Consider the following 22,070-nt stretch of genomic DNA (forward strand, 5'->3'; position numbering starts at 1 on the left):
GAGCACACCAAATGCTTTTACTTGGGGATTGAAGCAGGGACCTTCTGCATGCTACACAGATGCTTTCCCACGATGCCATTCCTCATGGTCCCTTGCAAAATAGTCAAGTTTTGATTATTTCCAAGAAAAGGCCTCAATAGTCCTGGGAGCCTAAGAAATAGCTCAGCGCCATCCAGAGCAGCTCCAAACCATCCACAGCTCACATGAAAAAGCTACTACCTACACTTGTCTCTTCCAGGTAGGACAAGTTTGAGTCACTTTCTTGTCCGGGGGGAGGGGGAGGGGAGGATACAATGCAGCAAGGTATGCAGCTTCGCAATTGGTATTAGAAGTAGGATTACCTATCAACACACACACACACACACAAAGAAAGTACTGGGAACCAGGAAGAACAGGCTGATAAATTCCAAACGTTTAATGCAACACAAGGGCCCACGAGCCCAGTTTGGAACTGAGGACATTTTTTAAATTCATTTTTAGTGCAACCTGCTTCCAAATGGTTTTAGGCATGACTTCAACCAAAATCGGGGTGGGGGGGGGAAGACACCCATTGTTAGGTGGTCTCACAAAAATATTCTTTATCTCCACAGTAGAACCTCTTTCTGTATATTGAGTGGATTTGGGAACACAACTTTACAAGAGACAATACTTAATGCACATAGTACAGAACAATGCAAGGGCGAGTTTCCGCTCTCTCGGTCATGTCACGTGATCCTCTTTGGGACCGCAAACCAGGGGAGTGTTTTCCTACTTTTGCCTCCTTCCCACCACAGGACGCGGCCGTCAATGCCTCTGGGCCCAATCCGGAAAGGAAACCATTTCCCACCACTCAGGTTTCTACACTATTTACACTGCAAAGAAATGCTGCTCCTGGAGTTTGGATGCCCGAGACGGTGATGCTGCGGCACCAGCAGCATCTCTGATCTCCAGAAAGGGGGTGGGACGTCAGCCCTCACAGAACTTGTCCCCGCTGCTTCAAGGGAAGCCGGGTACATCAAATTTCCTTGGATTGCAGCCAGGAAGAACCAACCAACCAAGGGCTTCTCTGCTGTGGTCCTGGGCTCCAACAAGGGGAACTGTCCTTACATTCATGTCAGTGACCCGGCTGCAGCCTAGCAGTACTGCCTTCGGTCTCAACACCCACCAGAACTTCCTCTGTTCCCTTGCTTGGAAACAAAAAAAATTCAAATGTGGGCATATGGATGAATCCCCCTCCCCTTTTTTGAATTACACCATCCCCCTGAACTGCACCTCCTGCTTAGAGTGAAGCAGCATCTTCTTAATTATAACAGGAAGGACCAAACCTCCCCCCTCCCCGGGGGTGGGGGTAAAAACTTGTAAGTTCTCCAGATGAAGCAATTTTTTTCAGAAACAGTTCAAATGACATTTTTGCAGTATGGTGTAGACCAGGGGTAGTCAACCTGTGGTCCTCCAGATGTCTATGGACTACAATTCCAATGAGCCCCTGCCAGCATTTGCTGGCAGGGGCTCATGGGAACTGTAGTCCATGGACATCTGGAGGACCACAGGTTGACTACCCCTGGTGTAGACGGTACAATTCCCTTTTGCATTAAAGTGCTTTCAAAGGGTTCCGACAACTAGAAAAACCTGAATGAACACTGAATTCCCCAAATAAACTGAAATGCGAGCCCTCAAGAGGCCTGTTCCTCTCCATCCCTCACTAGACATCTAGCAGTCGAGGGGAGAAGACAGAAAGGCCGGACCGGCCATTTCTCCACCCACCACCCTCTTTCAGGTCTCTCCTTCGTCTTTTTAAAGCCTTTTGCAATCCCGCCTGCTTGCTTTGGGGAACTCCAACAGGGCCTTCAGATGGCTGGGATGGGCCTGGCCTTTGTTCCCTTGATCAGACAGAAGCACAAGCTCCTCACATGATTCGACACAGCTGGTACATTGTAAGATGGGGGAAGTTTGCAAATTCATTCACCGTACAAAATACAGCATGGTTGTACTTGCTTCTGGAAAGTGCTTGCAAACTAGTAAATCTGTACAGCTGGCAATAAAAATCACCAGCAACTGTATGCATATTTATATATATATATATATATGTTTGTTTAAAAAATAAAGAAAGGAACATTTGGTTTAAAAGTCTAAACGCTAGATATATAAATAGCTTCTTTAGAATGAAGTGATGTGACCAAATCAGTCCTGAAGGATCAGAGGGGGAGATTATAGCAACATGGTCGTCGGCTTCTCCAGGAATTTCTTGAACTCGGCAAGCCACTGGGCCCCGACAGCCCCGTCCACCACACGGTGATCGCAGCTCAGGGTCACAGACATCACACTGGCCACATCGAACCTGGGTGGGGAGATATGGCATAGATGCTTAACTTCCTTAAAACCTAGCCCCGAAAACAAATTCCTGGTAAAATCTACTGTTCTGTTTTTTAAAAACCCTCCCTGCAGGTTGCAGCTGCACCTCTGGAGCTTTCTTGAAAATTAGTCTGGATGAATCTATGAAGCTGCCTTTGATCTCCTCACTTACCATCGCCTGCTCTGACCAGCAGTAGTTCTCCAGCAGGCCCTTCCAAAGCTCCCCCCCTCGACTTGTTTTCATTTCCTGAGTTTATAACCTGCCTTTCTCACCAAACCTCAAAGTGGATTACAAGCCAAAATGTCTACATGAAGAGACACTAATAAGCGCACTGCAGATGTGAGGAGACATCAAATGTCAGGAAGCCGAGCACATTTGGCCTGATGCAGAGCACAGATATAATGAAAGAAAATGGTATTTCCTCAACAGCCACGTTCAGAGTCCTGGTTTCTGAATCGCGTTGTACTGCAGCAGAAGCTATTATGCCGTATCCACACCGACTGGGCACCAGGCAGCTCCGTTTGCTACCACTTGTTTTGTCAGAGAAAGTGTCGAAATATACAGAACGAATGCTACAAAAGCAGGCCAGTCTTGTGCATGCACACTCGCAAGCGTGCTTTGGACAGCATTCAGGGAAAACTTGGGTTTCACAAACAGTCAGGGTTTTTTCTAAACCCACTGATGGGTTGATTAAGGATTTGCACATCCCTTGGCACTGCCTCCGATCACCCCTCTGAGGGTTCTGCAACCGCAAGGGAAGAGGGAAGCGCCTGCCCACAAATGTCCCCTTTTACTGGAAGGCCCCAGAGCCGCTCCCCTACTCACCAGCTCGTACCCGAGGGCATTTGGACACACTCACCCCTTTTCGTTATCTGCCGGCACCAGGCATTTCTCAGAAGCACCAACTGCTAAAATGCAAGCCTGGGGTGGATTGATTATGGCAGAGAAGTTCTTGATGCCGTACATTCCTAAATTTGAGACCGTGAAAGTTCCACCCTGTCAAGAAACACACTGCATCAATGTTGCGTTCCAGATCACTGTGCCTGGCAGGGTGTCATCTCTGCAATAGAAGAGGACACACAAACACAGGAAGCCCCCTTATGCTGAACCAGACCCTCGATCCATCAAAGTCAGTATTGTCTGCTCAGGCTGGCAGCTGCTCTCCAGGGTCCCAAGCAGAAGGTTTACCATTTTGAACAGGAGATGCCAGGGATTGAACCTGGGAACTTTTGCATGCCAAGCAGAGGCTCTCCCATTGAGCCATAATCCCTCCCCTAAACACTCTGCAAATTTGCACCCTGGACAGTCATGCAGGTCAAGTTTTCTGGCCACCCAGACTGCAATGGCAGCTTTGGGGAGGATCTCCATGTCCACATTCCACACCTGAAATTCATGTGGCTGGAGCTTGCCCTCGCGAGCTTTGGCTGCCAACGTTACGACATCTTGATTAATGGAAGCCAATCCCTTTGCGTGCGCGCTGAACACAATTGGAGTTATGAGCCCTGCTGGGGTACTGACTGCAACGTTGACATCAACCACGTGATTCCTGGAAGAGGCACAAAGAAAGAACAAGCAAGACTAAAAAAAAAGCACCTAGGTTTAAACTGAGAGAGGCCGCACTTCTTGCAGCCCTAATCAGGCCCTTCTGACCTCACTTAACTCCCCTGCAGGAGAAGTTCCCCAGCAATCAGCCACAGCCCCCAGGGACTTTGAGGGCTCTTGAGGTCATCTCAGGACTGTCCACTTACTGCCTAATGACTGTGTCCAGCCAAGAGGAATTTGCTTCAGGCACCTTCAGGCAAGCCAGCGCTGAAGCCTTAATAATGAAGTCATTGACAGAGAGTTTCACGTTCTCTGGCGTCTCCTGCAAAGACAAGAAGGAGGATGGCAGCATCTGCAGAAGGGCTCCTCCTCCAGAGCTGCAGAGAGGAGGGTGGCTGCTTCTTCCCACCATGGTTGCCCCCCACCCCCCCAGCCACAAGAATGGCTGCTCTCCCCCTGGAGCCTACACAATCCTTAACCAAGTAAGAGCCAGCATGGTGTAGGGGTCAGAGCCCCAGGCTAGCATCTGGTTCAAATCCCCACTCAGCCACAGAAGCTCCCTGGGTCACCTTAAGCCAGTCATTCTCTGTTTAACCTACATCAAAACGGAGTCAGAGAGATTGTAGTAAGCCACTTAGGGAGAAAAGTGAGGGAGAAATTAACTAAATAAATTCCTCGGAGCAAACAAGAGCCAGAGCAGGCTGCATGTCTTCTCACAGCCTGGCTTGCTCTCCGTTCCCAACACTGTCTCCCCCTCCCCGCTTCAGTCTGGCTGGCTGGCTCTTTCTCCCCAAGCGGCAGGCTCCAGAGGAGAGGCCTGTAAAAGGCTGCCTGAGCTGCCTCTCCTCAATTTGGCCCTGATGACGCCGTTCCCTAGGGAGCAAAGCCTGCCCCCTCTCCTAAGCTGCCCCCACATTAGTCAGATTTCACTTTGTGCATCTCATCTCAGGTTGCCTCTTCTGACATTCTGCACAGGGGGGGGGGGGGGAACCTGACCCTTGAGGGATCCACACAGATCCCAGCCCTGCTGCAATACCCGTGGAAGGCAGGCAGAGCACAGAGCAGCCCGCTCCAGGATCTCCTCCGCCCCTCAAGGGAAACTTGGGGAAACTTGAAACCATCACCGAGAGAGGCACGAAGCAGCTCATTGCGGCCCAAGCGGATTCCCTCTCCCTCCCCCCAAAGGCCTCCCAACAGCCTCGGGAGCAGCCAGTTACCTGGTTGAGCTCTTTCCTTAGCAACAGTATTTCTCCCATGTCCACGTCAACAGAGAGATAGTAGTGAGGTATCGTTTGCTTGGATTGCATCAAGCGCTGAGCGATCACCTGCGGGCAAGGGCAAAGGTTCACATCCGGCCGACCCAGGAAGCACAACCAATCGGACCAGGACTTTCTTTGGGGGGGAGGACTTCACGGTGGCATATTCCCCCTGGAATGTTTCTCGCAAGCAGAAAAGCAGCACATCAGACAGAAACGTTTTATCCTGGTCAACTTGTGCGTGTGTGTGTGTGTCTGAATGGCCAGGGACTGCTTCTACACTTAGGAGCATCTGGAAATGGTCTTCCTCCCATCTACCCCTTGAAATAGTATGCTTGGATTTGAGTGCAGCAGCACTTTCGAGACCAGCACAGCTACCGGGTGGAAGCTGGCGAGATGGCTGGCTATCCCGCACTACAGAGCTTTGAGTCCCGATTGCTCCTACCCTGAAAGATGTGGCAGGCCTTGAGGATGCCACAGGGCTAAAATCTCACGGTTCTGCGGCCGATCCACAGAGCTGGCCTCTGAAACAAACTTCTGAAATGGTCTAGTTCTTGCCACGCCCTTATTTTATGCTGTGCGCTCACGGGGCCTCCGTAAGGTGCTGGAGAGGATGTTACAACACCTTACTGGATTTCCTTAATACTCTCCCTCTTCCATCAGCCCACCACAGCACCTAGGGGAGAGGAACAGTCCGCAAGCCCTCTGCTCCTGAGCCGTGGGGAGCAGAGATCCCTGCAAAGGGGGACGGTCAGGCTCCTTACCTTGCGAATATTGCTGATCGGAATATCTGTGAAAGCTCCCGGGGGAACGGCTGGAGCGGCTGCTGGCACAGCCAGAGGAGCTGCTTCAGGTGCCCGGGCCTGCCAGGAGAAAAGACTTCCAGTGAACAATTACACGGATCAGAGAAGACCCCCCCCCCCCAAGAGAGATGACCGCTCATTCCTGTTCAGGGAAGCCCATGGAGGCATCATGGAGTGTCCTCATTTTTCCACATACAAAGACCGCAATTCTGAAACCCTGCCACCGTCCCTTTTCCCGTCTTTCTCCAGCGCACAGAAAAAAATGCAGCTCCCAATCCCACTGCCCTCAATGCAGTCTAAGTGAGAGCTCCAGGGGGAGGGGTGAGGTGGAGGCTGCAGGCAGGACAAGCCTGGCAAGGCCAGGACACAGCACCCAAGGGGGGCATATATGCAGGCATCCTAACAGCTGGAATATACACTGGGACCGTCTATCACTTGTTGTTCAGTTCTGTCAGGGACTCATGGTGCCCTTTTGAAGCAAGGCCCGCCATCCAACTCTGCCCGCAGTCATTTCTTTTAAGTTTTTGTAAGATCAGTCTGCTGATATCTTTGCTTCTATCCATCCATCTTGTTCTTTCTCTGCCTCTTCTTCTTCCTTCAATCTTTCCAAGCATAACTGTTTTTCGTAATCCATCATTTGCACACATTATGGGCCCCAAGAAGGAGAATTTTTGTTCACAGATCATTGGGTTTGCTTTGGTTGAGAACAGATCGATTTGTTCTTCTTGCAGGCCATGGTATTTTCAGCCATTCTCTCCTGGTCCATAATTCTTTCTCTCACTCCTCCTTAAGGTTGGGCTTTCACATCTACACATTGCCACTGATCTCTGCCCTTCAAAATCTTTCCCAAGTCTGCGAAAGCCTTTCTCCCTATAAGTTCTATACGACTGGGTATAGTTTACTGTTTAGTAAGAATCTATGGCATAATGTCTGCGCCACTTAAAGGGTCACAATAATACTTTGGGTACGCTTCAGTTCTTTCTGGTAGTTCCAGACTTCTCAGAACCTCGAGCACTGGTTCCTGAGGGTCCCCCAGTATTGACTGCATAATCCGCCTTGAGTCCCTGTTTATTCTGAGATGAGAAATAAAATACACAAGCCGAGCACAGCATCTTAATTTGCATGCACCAAACCTGAGGCTGCAGGCCCCATGAAGACATTCAGCTGGTGCTGGTGATGGAGAAAGCTCTCTACCATTTACCCATAATTCCACCCCGTTTCACTGAGATTAAGGTTACAGTGTTTGCAGGCTTCCCATTCCTAGCAAACAAGCTCTATGATATGGCTGACTGTGCACCCGTTCTCAATTACTACAGCAGCCATGGCCTGGTCTGTCGAGACAACACACCCTGGACCAGTAGAATTACCAGGAGCAGAGGGAAGGTGCCCAGGGGTCTTGTTTTGGCATCATCACACCTATCCCAGACCCCGCACTGAGCTCCGGCATGGAAAGGCCCTCCGTATCTCCTAAAACATCCAGGCCCAGCCCAGGCAGAAGCAGCCTGTCAACAGAGATCCAGATTTACTCACCGGGGCAACCTTGGATGGCACAAACGATTCTATGTCTTTCTTGGTGATCCGCCCATCTGGTCCCGTGCCTGGTGAGGACGTGGAACACAAACATTTTAAGCAACGCCGGGAAGGGTGGGACTGTGCCCAAGCCACCGCAGGCATGCCGAGGACAGGTACTCACCTCTCACTTGTGACACGTCGATCCCTCTCTCTGCTGCCAGCTTCTTGGCCAGGGGGCTGACCACAATCCTGCCCTTAGGTGAGCTAAGTTTAGCTGAAGCGGGGGCTGCCGATGGGGGCTGTGGTGGTGGAGGAGCAGCTGCCACCTTGGGAGAAAGGAGAAGGCATGGTAGGGAGTCAGTGGCTGGCTTGCAAGCCCCCTGCGGTATCCCCTCATGTGCCTATCCCAACCGGGGCTTGAGTTTGCACGGCCAATGGACCCGTGGTGGGCTGGGCCAAGGCTCCCTCCAGCCCCACGCCCAACAAAATGATGGCCTTGTGCCAGCACAGGCACGGTCTAATTGTGCAGGATCCAAATGGGAGCTGGTCAGGGAGCCAGTCAGAAAAAGGATGAGAGAGAGAAGAGGCTCAAGCGCACAGGACAGAACAAGCACCAGGAAGTGGGTGAAGCAGCCTGAGCTCCCCAGATAGCTGAGCCACGTTGCGACGGACAGCTTCACTCCAAGCAAGGGAGCGTAGGAGAGGGCAGGCCAAAACCGGCAAGCAGGCTGCATAAGCCAGACTGCCAATCCCCATGGAGAGCTTGCTTGGGGGCGGGGACTCCCATTCGCAAAACCCTCCTGGGTAAGAGAAGGAATTCTGAAGAATGTGGGCTCAAGCGGTTGGGGGCCTCATGACTCCTCCCCCTCCCCTCCCAATCAGAGAAGGCACCGCAGAGGTTGTCCTTACAGGACTCTGTGGCAAAACTGGGGTCGGGGGCTTGACATCAGCCACTCCGGCGTCCCTGTAGTCGGCGAAGGCGGCAATGTCCGACTCCTTCTCCACGATGATGCAGAGCGGGGTTCCCAGGGGCACATCCCGTGTGCCTTCTTCCACCAAGATTTTGGCCAAATACCCTTCTTCTTGTACTTCGAAGCCTGGGGCGGGGGGGGAGGGAAGAAACGGTTGGGAGGGAAAGCATCACAACCCCCAGTTCCACTGCACTAAGATCCACTAGAGCCACGTGCTTACACTCCAGAGCACAAATGCTGAGTCAGCTGCAAATAAACTGTTAGCAAGGATGGGGAAGGGACTGTCATGGAGTGATCGAGTCCAGGGCAATTTCTAGCAAAGAGCCAGAAGACTCACAATGAACTCATGAGGGTGTCTTACGCAGAGCCAGAATCACTGGTCCAGACAGCTTGGTACTGTCTACTCTGAACTCTGACAGGTGGCCATGCTCCAAGACTTTTCCTGTCCAGCTACCAGGGCCCTTTAACTGCAGATGTCAAAGATGGGGCCTTCTGCAAGCAAAGCACATGCTCTTGTCACTGAACTACAGCCCCTGCTTCAGTCAGGCTGTCAGCCCATCTGGTCCGACAGTCAGTGGGTCTCCCGGGTCTCAGGTAGAAAAAGATCTTTCCCTGCATCTGCAGCCCTTTAACTGGAGATGCAGAGATTGACTGAACAAGGGAACTCCTGCATGTGAACCAGGTGCTGTATGTCACCAAGCCGTGGCCTGTCCATGATGGAGTTCTGTATTACTTCCTTTGGGGCCTCTCTGACACCCGAGCAGAAACCTTCCCCCAAATCCGGGGCTAATTGGGAGTCGGGAGATTTCTCACCTATCGTTGCTTTGTCGGTCTCAATTTCTGCCAGCAAGTCTCCTTCGCTCAGCTTCTCCCCGACCTTCTTCTCCCACCTCTGAACTGTGCCCATTGTCATGGTAGGCGAGAGGGCGGGGAGGGTGATCTAGGGAAATGAGAGTGCAGAGCAGCCTTTTAACCTACTGGATCCCAGCCATCCAGGGGAAGGAGACGCACGAGGCCTGGCCAACGGGGTAGCTACATTGCGGCTCTGGCATGTGGCAGCACAGCCTTTACAGCTGCTGCAGATGGGGACGGGTGATTCTGCTGACAAGGTCACCCCATGAGTCCCCCCCCCCTAACCTTAAGAGCAGACCTACTTATTCTTCATTTCCACAGCAAGGGCAAATGGACGGACCCCCCCATGATATTGCTTATGGCTTACAAAGATTTTACAGTACATGAAAGGAAATTGGGCAAACAAAAACAAATGACCTATGAAAGAGAGATGCAGGTTGATGGGGGCCAACACAGTACCTGCATGTGGGGTGGGTAGGAGCTGCCTGGAGCCTGAGCCGGGGGTGGCGTGGAGGGAGCTGCCGGCGCCGCTGGAGGAGGGGGAGGCACTGAGGCTGCAGGGGCCGCAGAATCCAAGGCAAAGTTCTTGAAGGCATCAACAAGCTCTGGCCTAGGGGAAGGCAGGAAGGAGTGGGAAGCAAGAGGGAAGTGACCACTGGGGCACTGGAATGGGGACACCCAGGACACCCCATTCCACCGCCACAGAACACCTGATTGCAGCAGTCAAGTTGCAGGTCCTGTGGACAGCACAGAAGACAGGCTCCCTGTCCAACCAGGCAGAAAGGAGAAAGACGCTATGGCAAAGCTCAGCCTCCGAATCAACTTATTAAAAAAGGTTCTGTGTTGCCTTTCTCTCTGATCAAGGCCCCCAAAGGGAGAGGAATGGGAAGGCGACTGTAAGCCGCTTTGAGCCTCCTTCGGGTAGGGAAAAGCGGCATATAAGAACCAACTCTTCTTCTTCTTCTTCAAAGCAGTGCGCGTAAATTAAAAGCAACATTTTAAATTAATTCCATATCCATAAAACCACATAGCCATTACCAAAAACAGGGAAGGGGAAGCATTCGCTGGCAGGGGCTCCTGGGAATTGTAGTCCATGGACATCTGGAGGGCCGCAGTTTGACTACCCCTGGTCTAAGGGCAAGTGGGCTTTCAGGGGATTAGGAAATAGGGATGCCTCGTCAATTTGAGGCCTGGCACAATAAGCCAGTTTAATGCAGCATCTAAGGAGCAAGGCTCTGGAGCCCAAACAGGAGTCATCGCTGCTGACAAGGGATTTGAGATGGGAGAGGAAGCAGAAAAGGATAGACAGAGAGGCCCTCGGTAACAGAGCGGCTGGGCCAGAAAGAAAGCAAGAACAGGCGGCAGCAAGCGAGGCAGCTCAAGCCCACTCACTTGTCTACGGTGATGCAGATGATGGCTCCGATGGGAACATCCCGCGTTCCTTCCGGCACCAGGATCTTGGCCATGTAGCACTCTTCCAGGCTCTCAAATCCCACCGTCGCTTTGTCTGTCTCCACCTTCATGTGTACACCGCCAGTTTGTGACAGCAGAGAAACCCCCCAACATCTCCAGCGCATTTGCTGGAGCTTCACCCCACCCCTCACCCCCCAGTTATCAAGGTGCCCCCCTGCAGAGACTCCGGCCAGGATGGAGCCGAGGCAGAAGGAGAGGAAGAAACAATTACAAGGGGGTTGTCCAGAAGGCACTGATTAATGCAAAATGCGGTGTTGGAAGAGAATATTATGGGTACCACATACTGGCAAAAAACATATATCAAGTGGGTTTTAGAGGAAAGCCGGCCTGAACTCTCCCTTGAATGCTAAAGGGCCTAAACTGAGGCTATCGTACTTTGGCCCTGTTATGAGGAAGGGCTGGAAAAGCCCACGAGGGCTGCAGGGAAAGCGGCCAACCCAGGGGGAGACGGGCTGACCCCCCTTGCAGGCTGTTAAGCCAAGGGCATTTGGGAAGCCATGCATTCCCAGGGGGCTGGCCAGGCTAGTCTGCCTGTCTGTACCTGCGGAAAAGAGCAGAGTCCAACAGCACCTTGCTGAGAAGTGGGGCACGGACGGCGCTTGTCTTTTGGGTGCTACGGGACTCTGGCTTCCTCCCGGGGCTGCGACCGAAAGCACTCCAGGGGTGCACAGAGCCCCCTTCCCCTTGGCCTCCCGGGATCAGGACTCCCCGCTCGGAGGGCGCCAGGGATGGGCCCTGCCCCTGCTGTCCCTCGGCCCGCAGAGGAGGAGGAGGAGGAGGGGTGTGGGTACCTCGGCGATGAGGTCTCCCTCGTTGATCTTGTCGCCTTCCTTCTTCTCCCAGCGGGCGATGGTGCCCATCTGCATGGTGGGCGAGAGGGCGGGCAGAGGCACCTGCGGGGAGGGGGGGCGCAGGGGGGGTCACCGGGGGGTCACTAGGGGGACCCTTCCCCTCCCCTCCCCTCCCCCCTCCCAGGGGGGTCCTCACCTGCTGGTGGGGCGGCGGGGGGCTGCTGGCGGCGGCGCGCGCGGGGGGTCGCGGGGGGGCGGCGCGGGGGGGCGGCCGCAGCAGCAGGGGCGGGGGGGCCTGGGGGCGGGAGACCCCCGGGCCCAGCGCCCGCCCCCCCGCCCAGCCCCGGCGCGCCCCCCACCCGCTCGCCCCCCACGCCCGCCGCTGCGGGGCCGCGCACTCCCGGGCCACGCGCCGCGCCAGCACGCGCCACATCCCGGCCACGAGCACCGCGAGCACGAGCGGCAGAGCGGCCCAGCCAGCCAGGCGGCGCCTCAGCCAGTGACCTCCTCCGCTCCGGAGCGGGCAGCGCCGGACGGCACGGGCGCGCGCGACACTGTCGCAAAACGCGGGGAGGCGCCGGAAAGCGCGGGCGGGGCGGGCCGGGGCGGAGGGACAGGCGAGCGGGAGGCCGCGCCAGCTCCTGCCGCCAGAGGGCGCCTCGCCCGGGTGCGACTCTGTGTCGGTTGCCAACTCGGGGAGGGGGAGCCGGGAGGGCGCGGGATCTTTTTCTCCGGGGAACTGGTCTCCGCAGTCTGGAGGGGAGCTTTCCTTCCAGGGGATCCCCAGGCCCCACCTGGAGGCTGGCATCCCTCATTCCTCCCTCCCAAGCAGCCCTTTTCTCCGCAGTCTGCAGGGGAGCTTTCTTTGCAGGGGATCTCCAGGCCCCACCTGGAAAGTGGCATCCCTAGGCCAGGCGCACCTTTGAGACCAACAAAGGTGAATTCTGGGTATAAGGCAGACAGGCCTTGTAAAGAGAGAGGCCACTGCACACGAGTCCTGTAACAACTTTTTAAAAAAGGCATTCTCCAGGTTTCAAAATAAAATTGGGAGCAGCCATCCATCATGACATCCCGTGCTAAACAGGGAGAGGAGGACTATATTAATACGTGCTTCGAGAATGCGTATAATCATAATCATAACAAAATAGCTTCAGAAACTCAGTAGCTTAATAGAAACTTAAAAATGGAAGATCAATGATTTGTGGCAGCCCGGATAGAATGATCCTGATTCGTTTTACCTGATGCCAAAGCTGGGCTGTCTTCCATGGGGTTACGAACCTGACTCCTGTTTGGAGTCAAAGGATGCTCTTGTCTTCAGGACATACCCCAAGGACATAAGCAGTGCCCTGCCCAGCTGGGTCAGACCAGTCCAGCGTCCTGTCTCATGCAGGGGCGAGCCAGTTCCTCTGGTTGGCCCACAACAGGGCACAGAGGCTGAGGCCTTCATAAAAACATCTGAAGAGACCTGCTGGATCAGACTGTAATCCAGCCCTATCTTTCAGGGGCCACCCAGTTCCACTTAAGGGACAATGGGGCATAGAGGCCAAGACCTTCCCCCCAGGTCGCCTCCTGGCTCTGGGATTCAGAAGTTTGGTGCCTCTGATAGTTAAAACGTTAGATTTGGAGGACGTCTGTCTAGCCCCTTTTAAAGCTGTCTATGCCCACCATCACTACATCCTCTGGCACCAAATCCCACATTTGAATGGCTTTCTGTGTAAAGAAGTATTTCCTTTCGTCCATCCTGAACCTACCGCCCATCAGCTTCATCAGATGCTGTCTTTTGGGGAGAGGGAGAGAAATTTCATCTGGTCAACTCCACCCCTCTTGTGAGCCTCTTGTGAGCCTCTTGTGGCGCAGAGTGGTAAGGCAGCTGTCTGAAAGCTTTGCCCATGAGGCTGGGAGTTCGATTCCAGCAGCCGGCTCAAGGTTGACTCAGCCTTCCATCCTTCCGAGGTCGGTCAAATGAGTACCCAGCTTGCTGGGGGGTAATGACTGGGGAAGGCACTGGCAAACCACCCCGTATTGAGTCTGCCATGAAAACGCTAGAGGGCGTCACCCCAAGGGTCAGACATGACTCGGTGCTTGCACAGGGGATACCTTTACCTTTTACAACTCCACCCCTTGCACAATCCTTTAAACCTCTCCCCCATCCCTCTTAAATTGTCTCCTTTCTAAACTGAAAAGTCCCAGCAGGCTTCCTCCAACCCCCTCATCGCCTTGGTTGCCCTTTTCTGTACTTCTTCCAGCTCCACAAGTGAGTTATGGGGCGAGTTATGGGGGCCAGAACTGCCCCATGTATCCAGATGCTTTTGTCCTTCGGAGGAGGCGTCTCACAGCTCCTGAGCAAACCCCCTTTTCCTTGACTTCACCCAAGCCACATCCGCGAAAACAGGCCATGACTCACGGAAGAGGGCCTTGGCAGGTTTCCTTTCCACGATTTCTCGCAAAACAAAATGAGGCTTTTTGCCAGCATCGTCTCTAGGGTGTGGAAAGGGCTGGATTCCAACCATGTCTATCCAAAATGCCAAACCGGGACCCAGAAGACAAAGACCCTGGGCCTGGCCAGCACCCAACTTACACTGTCATTCTTGTCGCCTCCTCGCCAACAGATGGTTCTCTCTCCTCCAGCAAGGCACAAAGACACCATGCGCGTCTGATGACGCCTGCAGAAGACGCATGCCTTGGCCCGGTGCCTTCAGAAGACCTCCCTCCCCGCCGCAAAGAAAGGGAATCACACACGGCTCCCGAACTCTCTTTAATGAATGTTCTTTTTGCCCCCCTCTCTTAAAGGCTTGGTCCGCAAATCAGAGGAACGTGAAGCAGCTCCGCGTCTCTCTGGGCCAGTGCACAGAAAAGGTGAGAGTGGTCCTTCTTTTAACAGTCATGTTTGCAAACAGTTTACACGGCGCTGGCCTGGCAGCACTGCAAATGTACAAAACCAGAAGAGCAATTTTGAAATGAAGGGGAACAAATCGAAGCCACAACGGCAAGGGTCCACCAGAGATAAGAGGACTGGCCTGTCCTTTGCAGTCTCTTCGAGAGCAGCTTCTCCTTCTGCAAACAGTTCATTTTATTCCCTGCTTCCCCACCGCCTGGCCGTATTGTGCCTTCCCCACGGAAAGGGGAGCAGACAGAATCTTGGTGCTCGGCTGGGTCACAAACACATCCAGGATTCCTACCAGTAGGTCACGGCCTCTCTTGGGAGATCCTGGAAACTGCAGGAGGTGTGTGTGTGGGGGGTATTTTGGGGGGGGGGGGTGGAGTGCTGGAAATTGCTACTTGGGCTCCCTAAGACCAGTGGCTCCCTAGGGAGAAGAGAAAAGGGCTGCCTGGGGGCTTAAGAATACCTCTCATTCCTCTGCAGGAACAACAAGCCAGGTCATTTGGGGTGGGGGGTTAAAGCTGGCAGAAGGATTTCTGTGTGTGTGTGTGGGGGGGGGGGTCAGTCAGGGCATTAATGCTAAAAGATGAGGACTGTAACTCTGTGTACTTACGGTGCATTTAAACCCCAGTGGATTCATTGCTGGTCACTCGCAGGCGGGTGAATTGATGCTGTCAGAAGGGAGCCCGTCCCTCCAGTGAGTGGGTTTTGTGCCCCTCCCAGGCCTCCCCCAGCTTTCCAAAACCTGATTGGCTGCTCTGTTTTGGGAAAGGTTGTGGCAAAGCCCGGAGGACTGCCTTCTTTTAGGACTGCCCACTCCTGCTCATATGGGTGCCACATTTCCTGCCCCCGTGCCCACCCTCCCCCATGCTTCTGGGCTTTAAAAAAAACATATTCTTTTAAAATCAGCGACCGAGAGGGATGGAAAAGGTATCTTGCTATTTTGACTGCCCATGAAGACACCCTGTGAAAAAGCTCCTCCCCACATTGTGGTCGGGCTGGGGACTGGGCAGGGGGTGATGGGAAAGCCCCATCTTGTGGAAGCCCAACCGCATCGGCAGCTGGTGCCACAGGGGAACCCCACGAAGACTTCATCGGTGGCATCGAGCGTGGCATCGGTGGCAGAGAGTCTTACGTCTTTCCAGAGGTGACTGAGGCCATTCCTGGCACGAGGGCCATATGAGAGGGGAGAGGGAACACAATTGCAGCGGAAGAAATCCCTGCTGAAAAGATCCTGCCTGTTTCCTTTGCCTTTTTAGTCACGATAAAGTCATGCCATCATCTTGCAGCCCACTCAATTTCATGCAACGGGGAAACCAGTAATTTCGTGACCAGTAATTTCGGAAATCTGTCCGCCTTGCCCCCCCCCCCCCCAAATCCTTCATTACAATCCTTCATTTCCTTCGAAATCCATCTGAGCCATGCGGAGTCATGTGCCCAACAGGAAGGGGGTGAGAAAGGCACTCCTGCTCTTCCTAAAAACCGATTAGGGCGTGGCATGACAAGCAGCACACAGAAGCTGCCTGTACACAAAACTGCTGGCAAAAGAGAAAACCGTTAAGAACCTGCCACGCCTTCATCCTACACGAAAGCTGGTTGTAGAAGCCGCATGAGGTGCTGTCAGACAGGAGGCCGTAGAAAACACAGAAGCGTCCTCTGGAAAAATGGACAAAATACAGTGCTGTTTTGGGTGCAGAGATATACATGGGGTGGGGGTGGGGGGAGAACGACACACAAGTATAAAAATATACACTTGTCCTTGAACTGTGACAATGACATCAACAGGTATAAAATAATTCCAGAAAACAGGAACAAGTTTACAAAAAAGGACACATTTGAATCTATAAAATGATAAAACCCAAGTTTTCCTTCAACTGTTCTGCGGACGCAGACAGTCTGGCGTGGAGAGGCTCGTGCGGGGTGCATGCAGCGGGGACATGCGGGGCTGCCACCTGGCCCGAGAGCAAACCGCTGGGATGCGAGGACGGATGAAGCCATGTGGAGAGGGGGGTGGCAGAGCGCTGGAGGACCGGGAGAGCACAGCGTAAAGTCCTGGGAGCACACAAGGCGGCCCGCTTGGCGACTCAGCAAGGCTGAGGGCGTGTGCGTATCGGGGGATCTCCCGGGGGTCTCAGCCACGTGATGTCCGGCACGCCTGCGAGAGGATCAGCTTGGCTGTATGGAGAAGTGTAAGTACAAAACATGCAGCCCAACGACAAAGGAATTATTTCTTCTGTAAAGCCAGCTCTGCACTTGGTTTCCAGTTCTGTCTCAACGGTATCATGTTTTCTCCAAGCCGGGGGCCGGTGATGGAGAAAGGGACCCGGTGCCTCAAGGCGCCTGCAGCGGACGCGATGGCCCCAAAAGAAGTCCGCTTGGCTCTGCTAATGCTCCCCAGCGCATTGTGCTCGACAGTCCGGAGTTCACCTTGTTGCTGCTCTCTGGAGGACGCTTTTGGGCAGTGGCCTCACTTGCGCCAGTGACTCGGTGTTGAGAGCCACGTGAAACTGAAGCCATGAGAGTGCAGGGTCCTGGGTGGGTCTCAGGCCCAGCTGGGTGGAAAAGAGACCAGCCAGTGATGGGAACAAGGCAATACTGTGAGGCAGGAGCTCAGAGCCTCAGAGAAGTCGTCCTGCCCAGGGTCACCCTTCTGCGCTCTTCCTGCTTCGCTCTCTCTTTCTTTTGCCGTTCATCCAAGAGCACCCAGAGAGACGCGCAAACTTGTCCTGTTTGATGCCTGGAGCTGTATTCCGGGACATTGTTCCTGCACCCTCCTTGCCAAAAGGAAAGCGAGATGGTGACGCAGGTATTGAGGCAAAGAAGAGAGTCCTCACCCCCATCCCGAAACAAAATGAAAGTTGCTCCAAACGCCTCGACTCTTCCAGAGCAGCAAGAGCAGAACAGCAAAAGCATCAGAATCGCCCTGACGGTTTGCATGGGACCAAGCAGGCTCCATCCAGCTTCTTGTTCTCCAGGGAAGGTTCTGTTGGGCTTCCGGTGTCAGAAGAGGAACGCTCAGGGGGCAAGCATTTCTGAGGCTTCAAGCGCCCTGCCCAGCCGAGGTGGATGCGGGGGCGTCTGTAAGGGCAGGGGGTCTGGTAAACTAAGGGCCACCAATGGAAGTGATCTGGGCTCCTGAGAGCAGCAGGAACGAGAAGCAGGGGGAAGGCCAGCACAGATGGCATAAAGAGGGGAGAGCCGGTTGGTTCCCAGCAGCATCGGAGGTCTGGAGATGAGAACATTTGGCCGCAGAACGAGAGGGCCGGATGGCCTCGCACATGGAGGAAAGCCATACCCGTCATTTTGCAGAGAAGCCCGTTTCTTTCTTTTGGCAGTTGGAATCGGAGGCATCCCAGTTCTCGCCTTTTTTTGGTTGGTACCCGGCAAGCGCCGCAATCAGTGGCAGAGTTTTGTGATCAAAGGTGTGCGGGGGGTCTGATCAGTTCTCCCCGTGGTCCTCCTCCACCCAGGCGACAATCTTCCCTTCCCACCCAGGGATGACGTCATCGTCATGGAACACCTGTAGGGAAGGAAGAGGAGAGAGAGAACCTCGTCAAGGAGGCTCGGAATCCGCCGGGCCTGCAAGATGGCGCTCCTCCTCCGGGGCGAGGGCTGAGGCTGGCTAGAGAACAGCTACAGAAAGTATCGGGCCTCCCCTCTGCCCCCTCTGCCCTCCTTTCCTCCCCCGTCCCCTCTCAGTAAGCTAACATCTTGCTGGTTGCAACGTGATCTCAGTCATTAAGGCTGATGCAGCAACGTTAAATTGTGCTTGTATATAACTCTTGACCTGGTTTTATCTATGTGAATAATTGTTTTTTTGAGGCTTTAGACTTCGTAAACCACCCCTGGACGGGCAACTGAGGGGGCGGCATACAAATCACCAGACAGGCAGGCAGACAGACCTCTGAATCAGGGGTAGTCAACCTGTGGTCCTCCAGATGTCCATGGACTACAATTCTCATGAGCCCCTGCCAGCTGGCAGGGGCTCATGGGAATTGTAGTCCATGGACATCTGGAGGACCACAGGTTGACGACCCCTGCTCTAAATGACTCCTGCCTTGGAAAACCTATAGGGTTCCTGTAAGTCATCTGTAACTAGTTGGCCCTTGAACAATTCACAAGCAGAGGTAGCTCTGTGTGCAAAATTTTTAAAAAGCTCAGAGTCATTACCAGCGGTGTCTCCTACCTCCTCTTTGACGGTGCCAAATTCTGGATCCAGGGCCTTGAAGTGGTACCGGTGCGTTCCTTCCCGATCGATGGCCGCTTTGAAGTCCCTCAGGGTCACCTCACCTAACCTGTTTGTGCAGGGAGAGCAGGGAGGGTACATCAGCTGGCCCCACGGAGCCGGCCAAGGGAGGGAGAGTCCACCAGGAGCTGCAGCCACCTCCCCCCCGGCTCTCACCGCGGGGACACAAGGCAGGGCCGCTGCCGGGCCTCACCTCTTTGGTATGTTGACCATGAAAGGCGTGAGGGAGCGATCCGTGAAGTAGAGCACTTTGGTGCAGGTGCTGCCGCCCATCGCTGGGGTGCTGTGAGAATGAGGGAGCTCTGCCAAGAAAGGAAGCCAGGGGAAGTCAGTCTCCTGCTGCACAGGGGAACTCGGGTTTCGCAGGCAGAACGTCCCCAATTCAGCCCTTTTTCGGAAGGACCTTGGGTGGCCAAGCTGGGAAACGCAAGAACTGGCTTTGCCAGGGACCCTGGAAAAATTTCAACCGATTGGCTGGTATAAAAATGTACCCTGGAAGAGTCCCAACGAACTGCCAGAATTTTTGGACGCCCCACAGATCGAACCATGGAAGGCAACACTACCAGCTGTAGCCACTAGATGGCAGAACTGGCTTGCAATAAACCGGCATGAACAGGGCCCAGTGGGGCATTTCCTGTCCCAAATATTTCTCATTCCTCCTTCATGGCCAAAGGCTGCAGCACCCTCCCCCCCCCCCCCCGCAGATTCCCACAGGCTGTGGCAGCAACAGGCCAAGCCCCGGGGGTGGCTAGGAGGCTACGGGCCCTCTCGTTTCCCTCCTTGCTGAGTGGAGCAGCTGGGCCACGGGCAGTGCAGTTGAGGCTGAGGGGGGCTCCCCATGTAAATCCGTGCAACCCTGCAAGGGAGGAGAAGCTTGCAAGGAGTCCTCCCCGTCTCTTGGGAGGAGCTGGACGCAGCAGCCTTGGGCAGGACAAGGGCAGCTCTGGATTCACTCACTGGAGTTGGAAGGCCAGGAGTCTCTGCAGTCGTTGGCTGGGTGGCCGGCAGGTGACTTCCCTCGACCCTGGGGGAAGGGGGGGGGAGAGGAAGGAAGCCAGAAGAATGAAGGATGGAGTCCCACACAGGCTCACAGGCACTCATGACTACGAAGGAACAGTCCCCTTGCTGGGGTTCAGGTCTCGTGCCCCACAACAGGCCCTGGCTCTGAGCCCCACCCGTCCCCAAAAAGCCCCAAAGATGCACAAAACGGACTGCTCTATGTGGGTGGAAGAGACCTCGAATGTCATTTTTTTGTGACTCTGTCCAGGATCTAAGCCTTACAATGCTTGAAGTGCAGTTAATATGACTACGATACGAATACGTATGGTTAAGTAGAAAACGATTCAACCAGTTAAAACAGCAACGTAACAAGCAGGGGGAAAACAAGGGGCCAGCTCCCCGGTTCGTAATGATAGTGAAAGGCTGCACGAAGCAAAAGCCCAAAGGAATCCTGGGCAAGGAAAAGGGCCTTGCCCGGGGGGTGGATTTGTGGGTTGTTATTATTCTCAGCACTACCATGATCCTTAAAATCATTTTCATGCCACCTTTCCTCCTGACCCGTGTCCACGAGGCAGTGAACGGAAAAGACATTAGAACACCCGAGCAATGAAATGAAATGATTCAATTTAAAAAGCATAAAAACCAGCCAGTGTAGGCAGCTAGCTCTCCACTGACCCCTTTCCCGCACTGCAGAGCAGCACGAGCAAGACTCTGGGGGCAAGCGGCCCATCTGCTTTGCCCACCACCCAGCAGTGGCCTGGAGGCATGAGAGGCACCCCCTCCTCAGCTGAAAGGTCAGTGGGAAGGAAAACAACAGATGGGTGATGCTGGCTAAAGGCAGTGCCGGCCAGAGGCAAAGGGGCTGGGGACCCAGCACAGCAGCAAAGCAACCCCCAAGGATGGGCTGAGTGGGGACTGTTTCCAAAGCCCTGCAGCAAGAGCCGCCCACGGTGGCTTCTTTTGCCTCCAGGATGCAAGATGTTCGCCTGCACTGCTTCCCGGGGGAGGGATCACCATCTGGAGGGTCCACGGTATCTGGTGGAAGGTGTGTGGCTGGCCCAGAGAAGAACAGGAGCCCTGAGCAGGATGCATCTTCCCACCCTGCCTTCTGGAGCCCTCCTGGCACACAATCTGCTCCGAGGGCTGCTGGGTCAGGGGGTCCTCGGGGGTCCCTCAGCTCCCTGTCTTGGCATACTGAACTGGAGCGAGATCCCGGGACTCCTGCATCCCTCAGCCTTCTTCCCGACCCCTTTGCTTGACACTTCCACCCAGTTCTGACCCAAATCCCCTGCAAAGACGGAGCAGGCGTGCTGCTTAGAGGGCGATGCTGCCTCAGAGAAGCTGCTGAACTGGGCCCGGGAGCCCCTCTTACCCGCCTCTCCTGCCTCTTCTGCACCTCCAGGCGGTGCAGCCGCTCCATCAGGCTGGAGATGCCTTGCTCCAGGCTGTCGATGGTGTGGTGCTGAGGATCGTGGCCGCTGAAGCTGTTCCGCAGACTCCGCAGGGCCTCCCTCACCAGCTGCAGGTCGTTGGTCTGTCCGGGCAGGTGGCAGAAAATGAGGAGGCGGAAGCCAGCAGCCGAGGCCCTCCGTCCACGTCCCCGGGTCCCACCTCTTGGCCAGGTGAGGATGCTCCACCGAGTGCCAAGGGAGGAGGAGGAGAAGGAGGAGGAAGGTACTTACCCCTCTGTGCGTCGTGGACGTTGCTCCTTTCCCTGAGGGCTGCAGGAAGCCGTTGGTCTGAGAGCTGTGGTTGCCGTAGGCGATTACCTGCCGGCCAAGGTTAAAATCACACTCCAAGCCAGGCTGGGGGAGGGCAGTTCTGCCAGTGGGCACCAGAAGCCAGCTCTGCACGGTGCTATTGGCTAGTGCTCGTGGTGTCATTACGAGACCCCTCCTCCCTTCCGAGTCCCAGATACCGTTTGCACTTTAAAAAGAAGGTTTCTCTTTTTAAAAAAGAATAAGGTAAAGAATGAATAAACCGACAAGCATGTACGGTACTTTTTATTTCTAAGAGGGCCTGCCTGAAGCACAGAGTGACAGGAGATACTGACTCATGAGCCCGTGTTGGGTCACTTTGACAATTCAGTTGAGAAGCCAGGAGGGCGCTGGGTTCAGCTCCTGGCCGAGGAACCTCCTGTGGCTTGTCTTTCCCTAGGATGCTCCCAGAACAGTCGGGTTCGAGTCCAGTGGCACCTGAGAGAGCCACGAGAGTTTCAGGGGCATAAGGGGCTCATGGGAATTGTAGTCCATGGGCATCGGGAGGGCCACCGTTTGGCCAGCACTGCCTGAGAGAATCAAAGCTCCCTTTCATGAAAACTTTGGCTCTTGAGAGCTCAGACCCCGAAACTCTTGTTGGTCTCTAACTCTTTGAACGCAGTCCGACAGGGCTGCCCTCCGAAACTTTGCCCAG

At 54.3% G+C, this 22,070-nt stretch overlaps 2 protein-coding genes across 6 annotated transcripts in view; both read right to left on the bottom strand.

Moving 5' to 3' along the window:
• Window positions 1-390: 390 nt before the first annotated feature.
• Window positions 391-12,074, bottom strand: DLAT (dihydrolipoamide S-acetyltransferase). Of its 2 annotated transcripts, XM_077305337.1 has the most exons (16): window positions 11,917-12,006; window positions 11,729-11,768; window positions 11,533-11,634; window positions 10,661-10,785; window positions 9,728-9,878; window positions 9,230-9,356; window positions 8,355-8,542; window positions 7,627-7,771; window positions 7,464-7,531; window positions 5,895-5,993; window positions 5,092-5,199; window positions 4,081-4,196; window positions 3,716-3,878; window positions 3,192-3,328; window positions 1,539-2,317; window positions 391-1,421 (listed from the first exon to the last, which is right to left on the bottom strand). In XM_077305337.1, exons 3-15 carry the CDS (start codon window positions 11,605-11,607, stop codon window positions 2,188-2,190), a joined length of 1,632 nt encoding a protein of 543 aa, XP_077161452.1. In that variant the 5' UTR covers window positions 11,608-11,634; window positions 11,729-11,768; window positions 11,917-12,006; the 3' UTR covers window positions 391-1,421; window positions 1,539-2,187. The 2 variants fall into 2 exon arrangements, with proteins under 2 accessions (XP_077161452.1, XP_077161451.1); XM_077305336.1 differs by having other exon boundaries at window positions 11,729-12,074.
• A 2,200-nt stretch (window positions 12,075-14,274) lies between these two features.
• DIXDC1 (DIX domain containing 1) overlaps window positions 14,275-22,070 on the bottom strand; it is a 49,725-nt gene continuing 41,929 nt past the window's right edge. For all 4 annotated transcript variants that reach the window (XM_077305368.1, XM_077305366.1, XM_077305365.1 and 1 more), the window contains 6 exons: window positions 21,341-21,427; window positions 21,031-21,192; window positions 19,617-19,683; window positions 18,853-18,961; window positions 18,600-18,708; window positions 14,275-17,933 (listed from right to left, as the gene is read on the bottom strand). In XM_077305368.1, the coding sequence (XP_077161483.1) occupies window positions 17,853-17,933; window positions 18,600-18,708; window positions 18,853-18,961; window positions 19,617-19,683; window positions 21,031-21,192; window positions 21,341-21,427 (615 nt within the window). In that variant the 3' untranslated portion in view covers window positions 14,275-17,852. The remainder of the gene's footprint in view (window positions 17,934-18,599; window positions 18,709-18,852; window positions 18,962-19,616; window positions 19,684-21,030; window positions 21,193-21,340; window positions 21,428-22,070) is intronic.

The sequence above is a fragment of the Paroedura picta genome, chromosome 12 (genome assembly GCF_049243985.1).
Source record: "Paroedura picta isolate Pp20150507F chromosome 12, Ppicta_v3.0, whole genome shotgun sequence".
In the NCBI taxonomy this organism is placed as follows: Eukaryota; Metazoa; Chordata; class Lepidosauria; order Squamata; family Gekkonidae; genus Paroedura; species Paroedura picta.

What these genes read in the sequence shown, in the direction of transcription:
- DLAT (XM_077305336.1), bottom strand. Translation starts at nt 11,965, where the DNA reads ATGTGGCGCGTGCTGGCGCGGCGCGTGGCCCGGGAGTGCGCGGCCCCG. An exon ending in ATCTGCATCACCGTAGACAA is followed by an intron (nt 9,879 to 10,660) that starts GTGAGTGGGCTT and finishes GCCTTCCCCTAG; the next exon opens with GCCAGAGCTTGTTGATGCCT. An exon ending in TGCCATCCAAGGTTGCCCCG is followed by an intron (nt 5,994 to 7,463) that starts GTGAGTAAATCT and finishes TTCTCCTGGCAG; the next exon opens with GCCCGGGCACCTGAAGCAGC.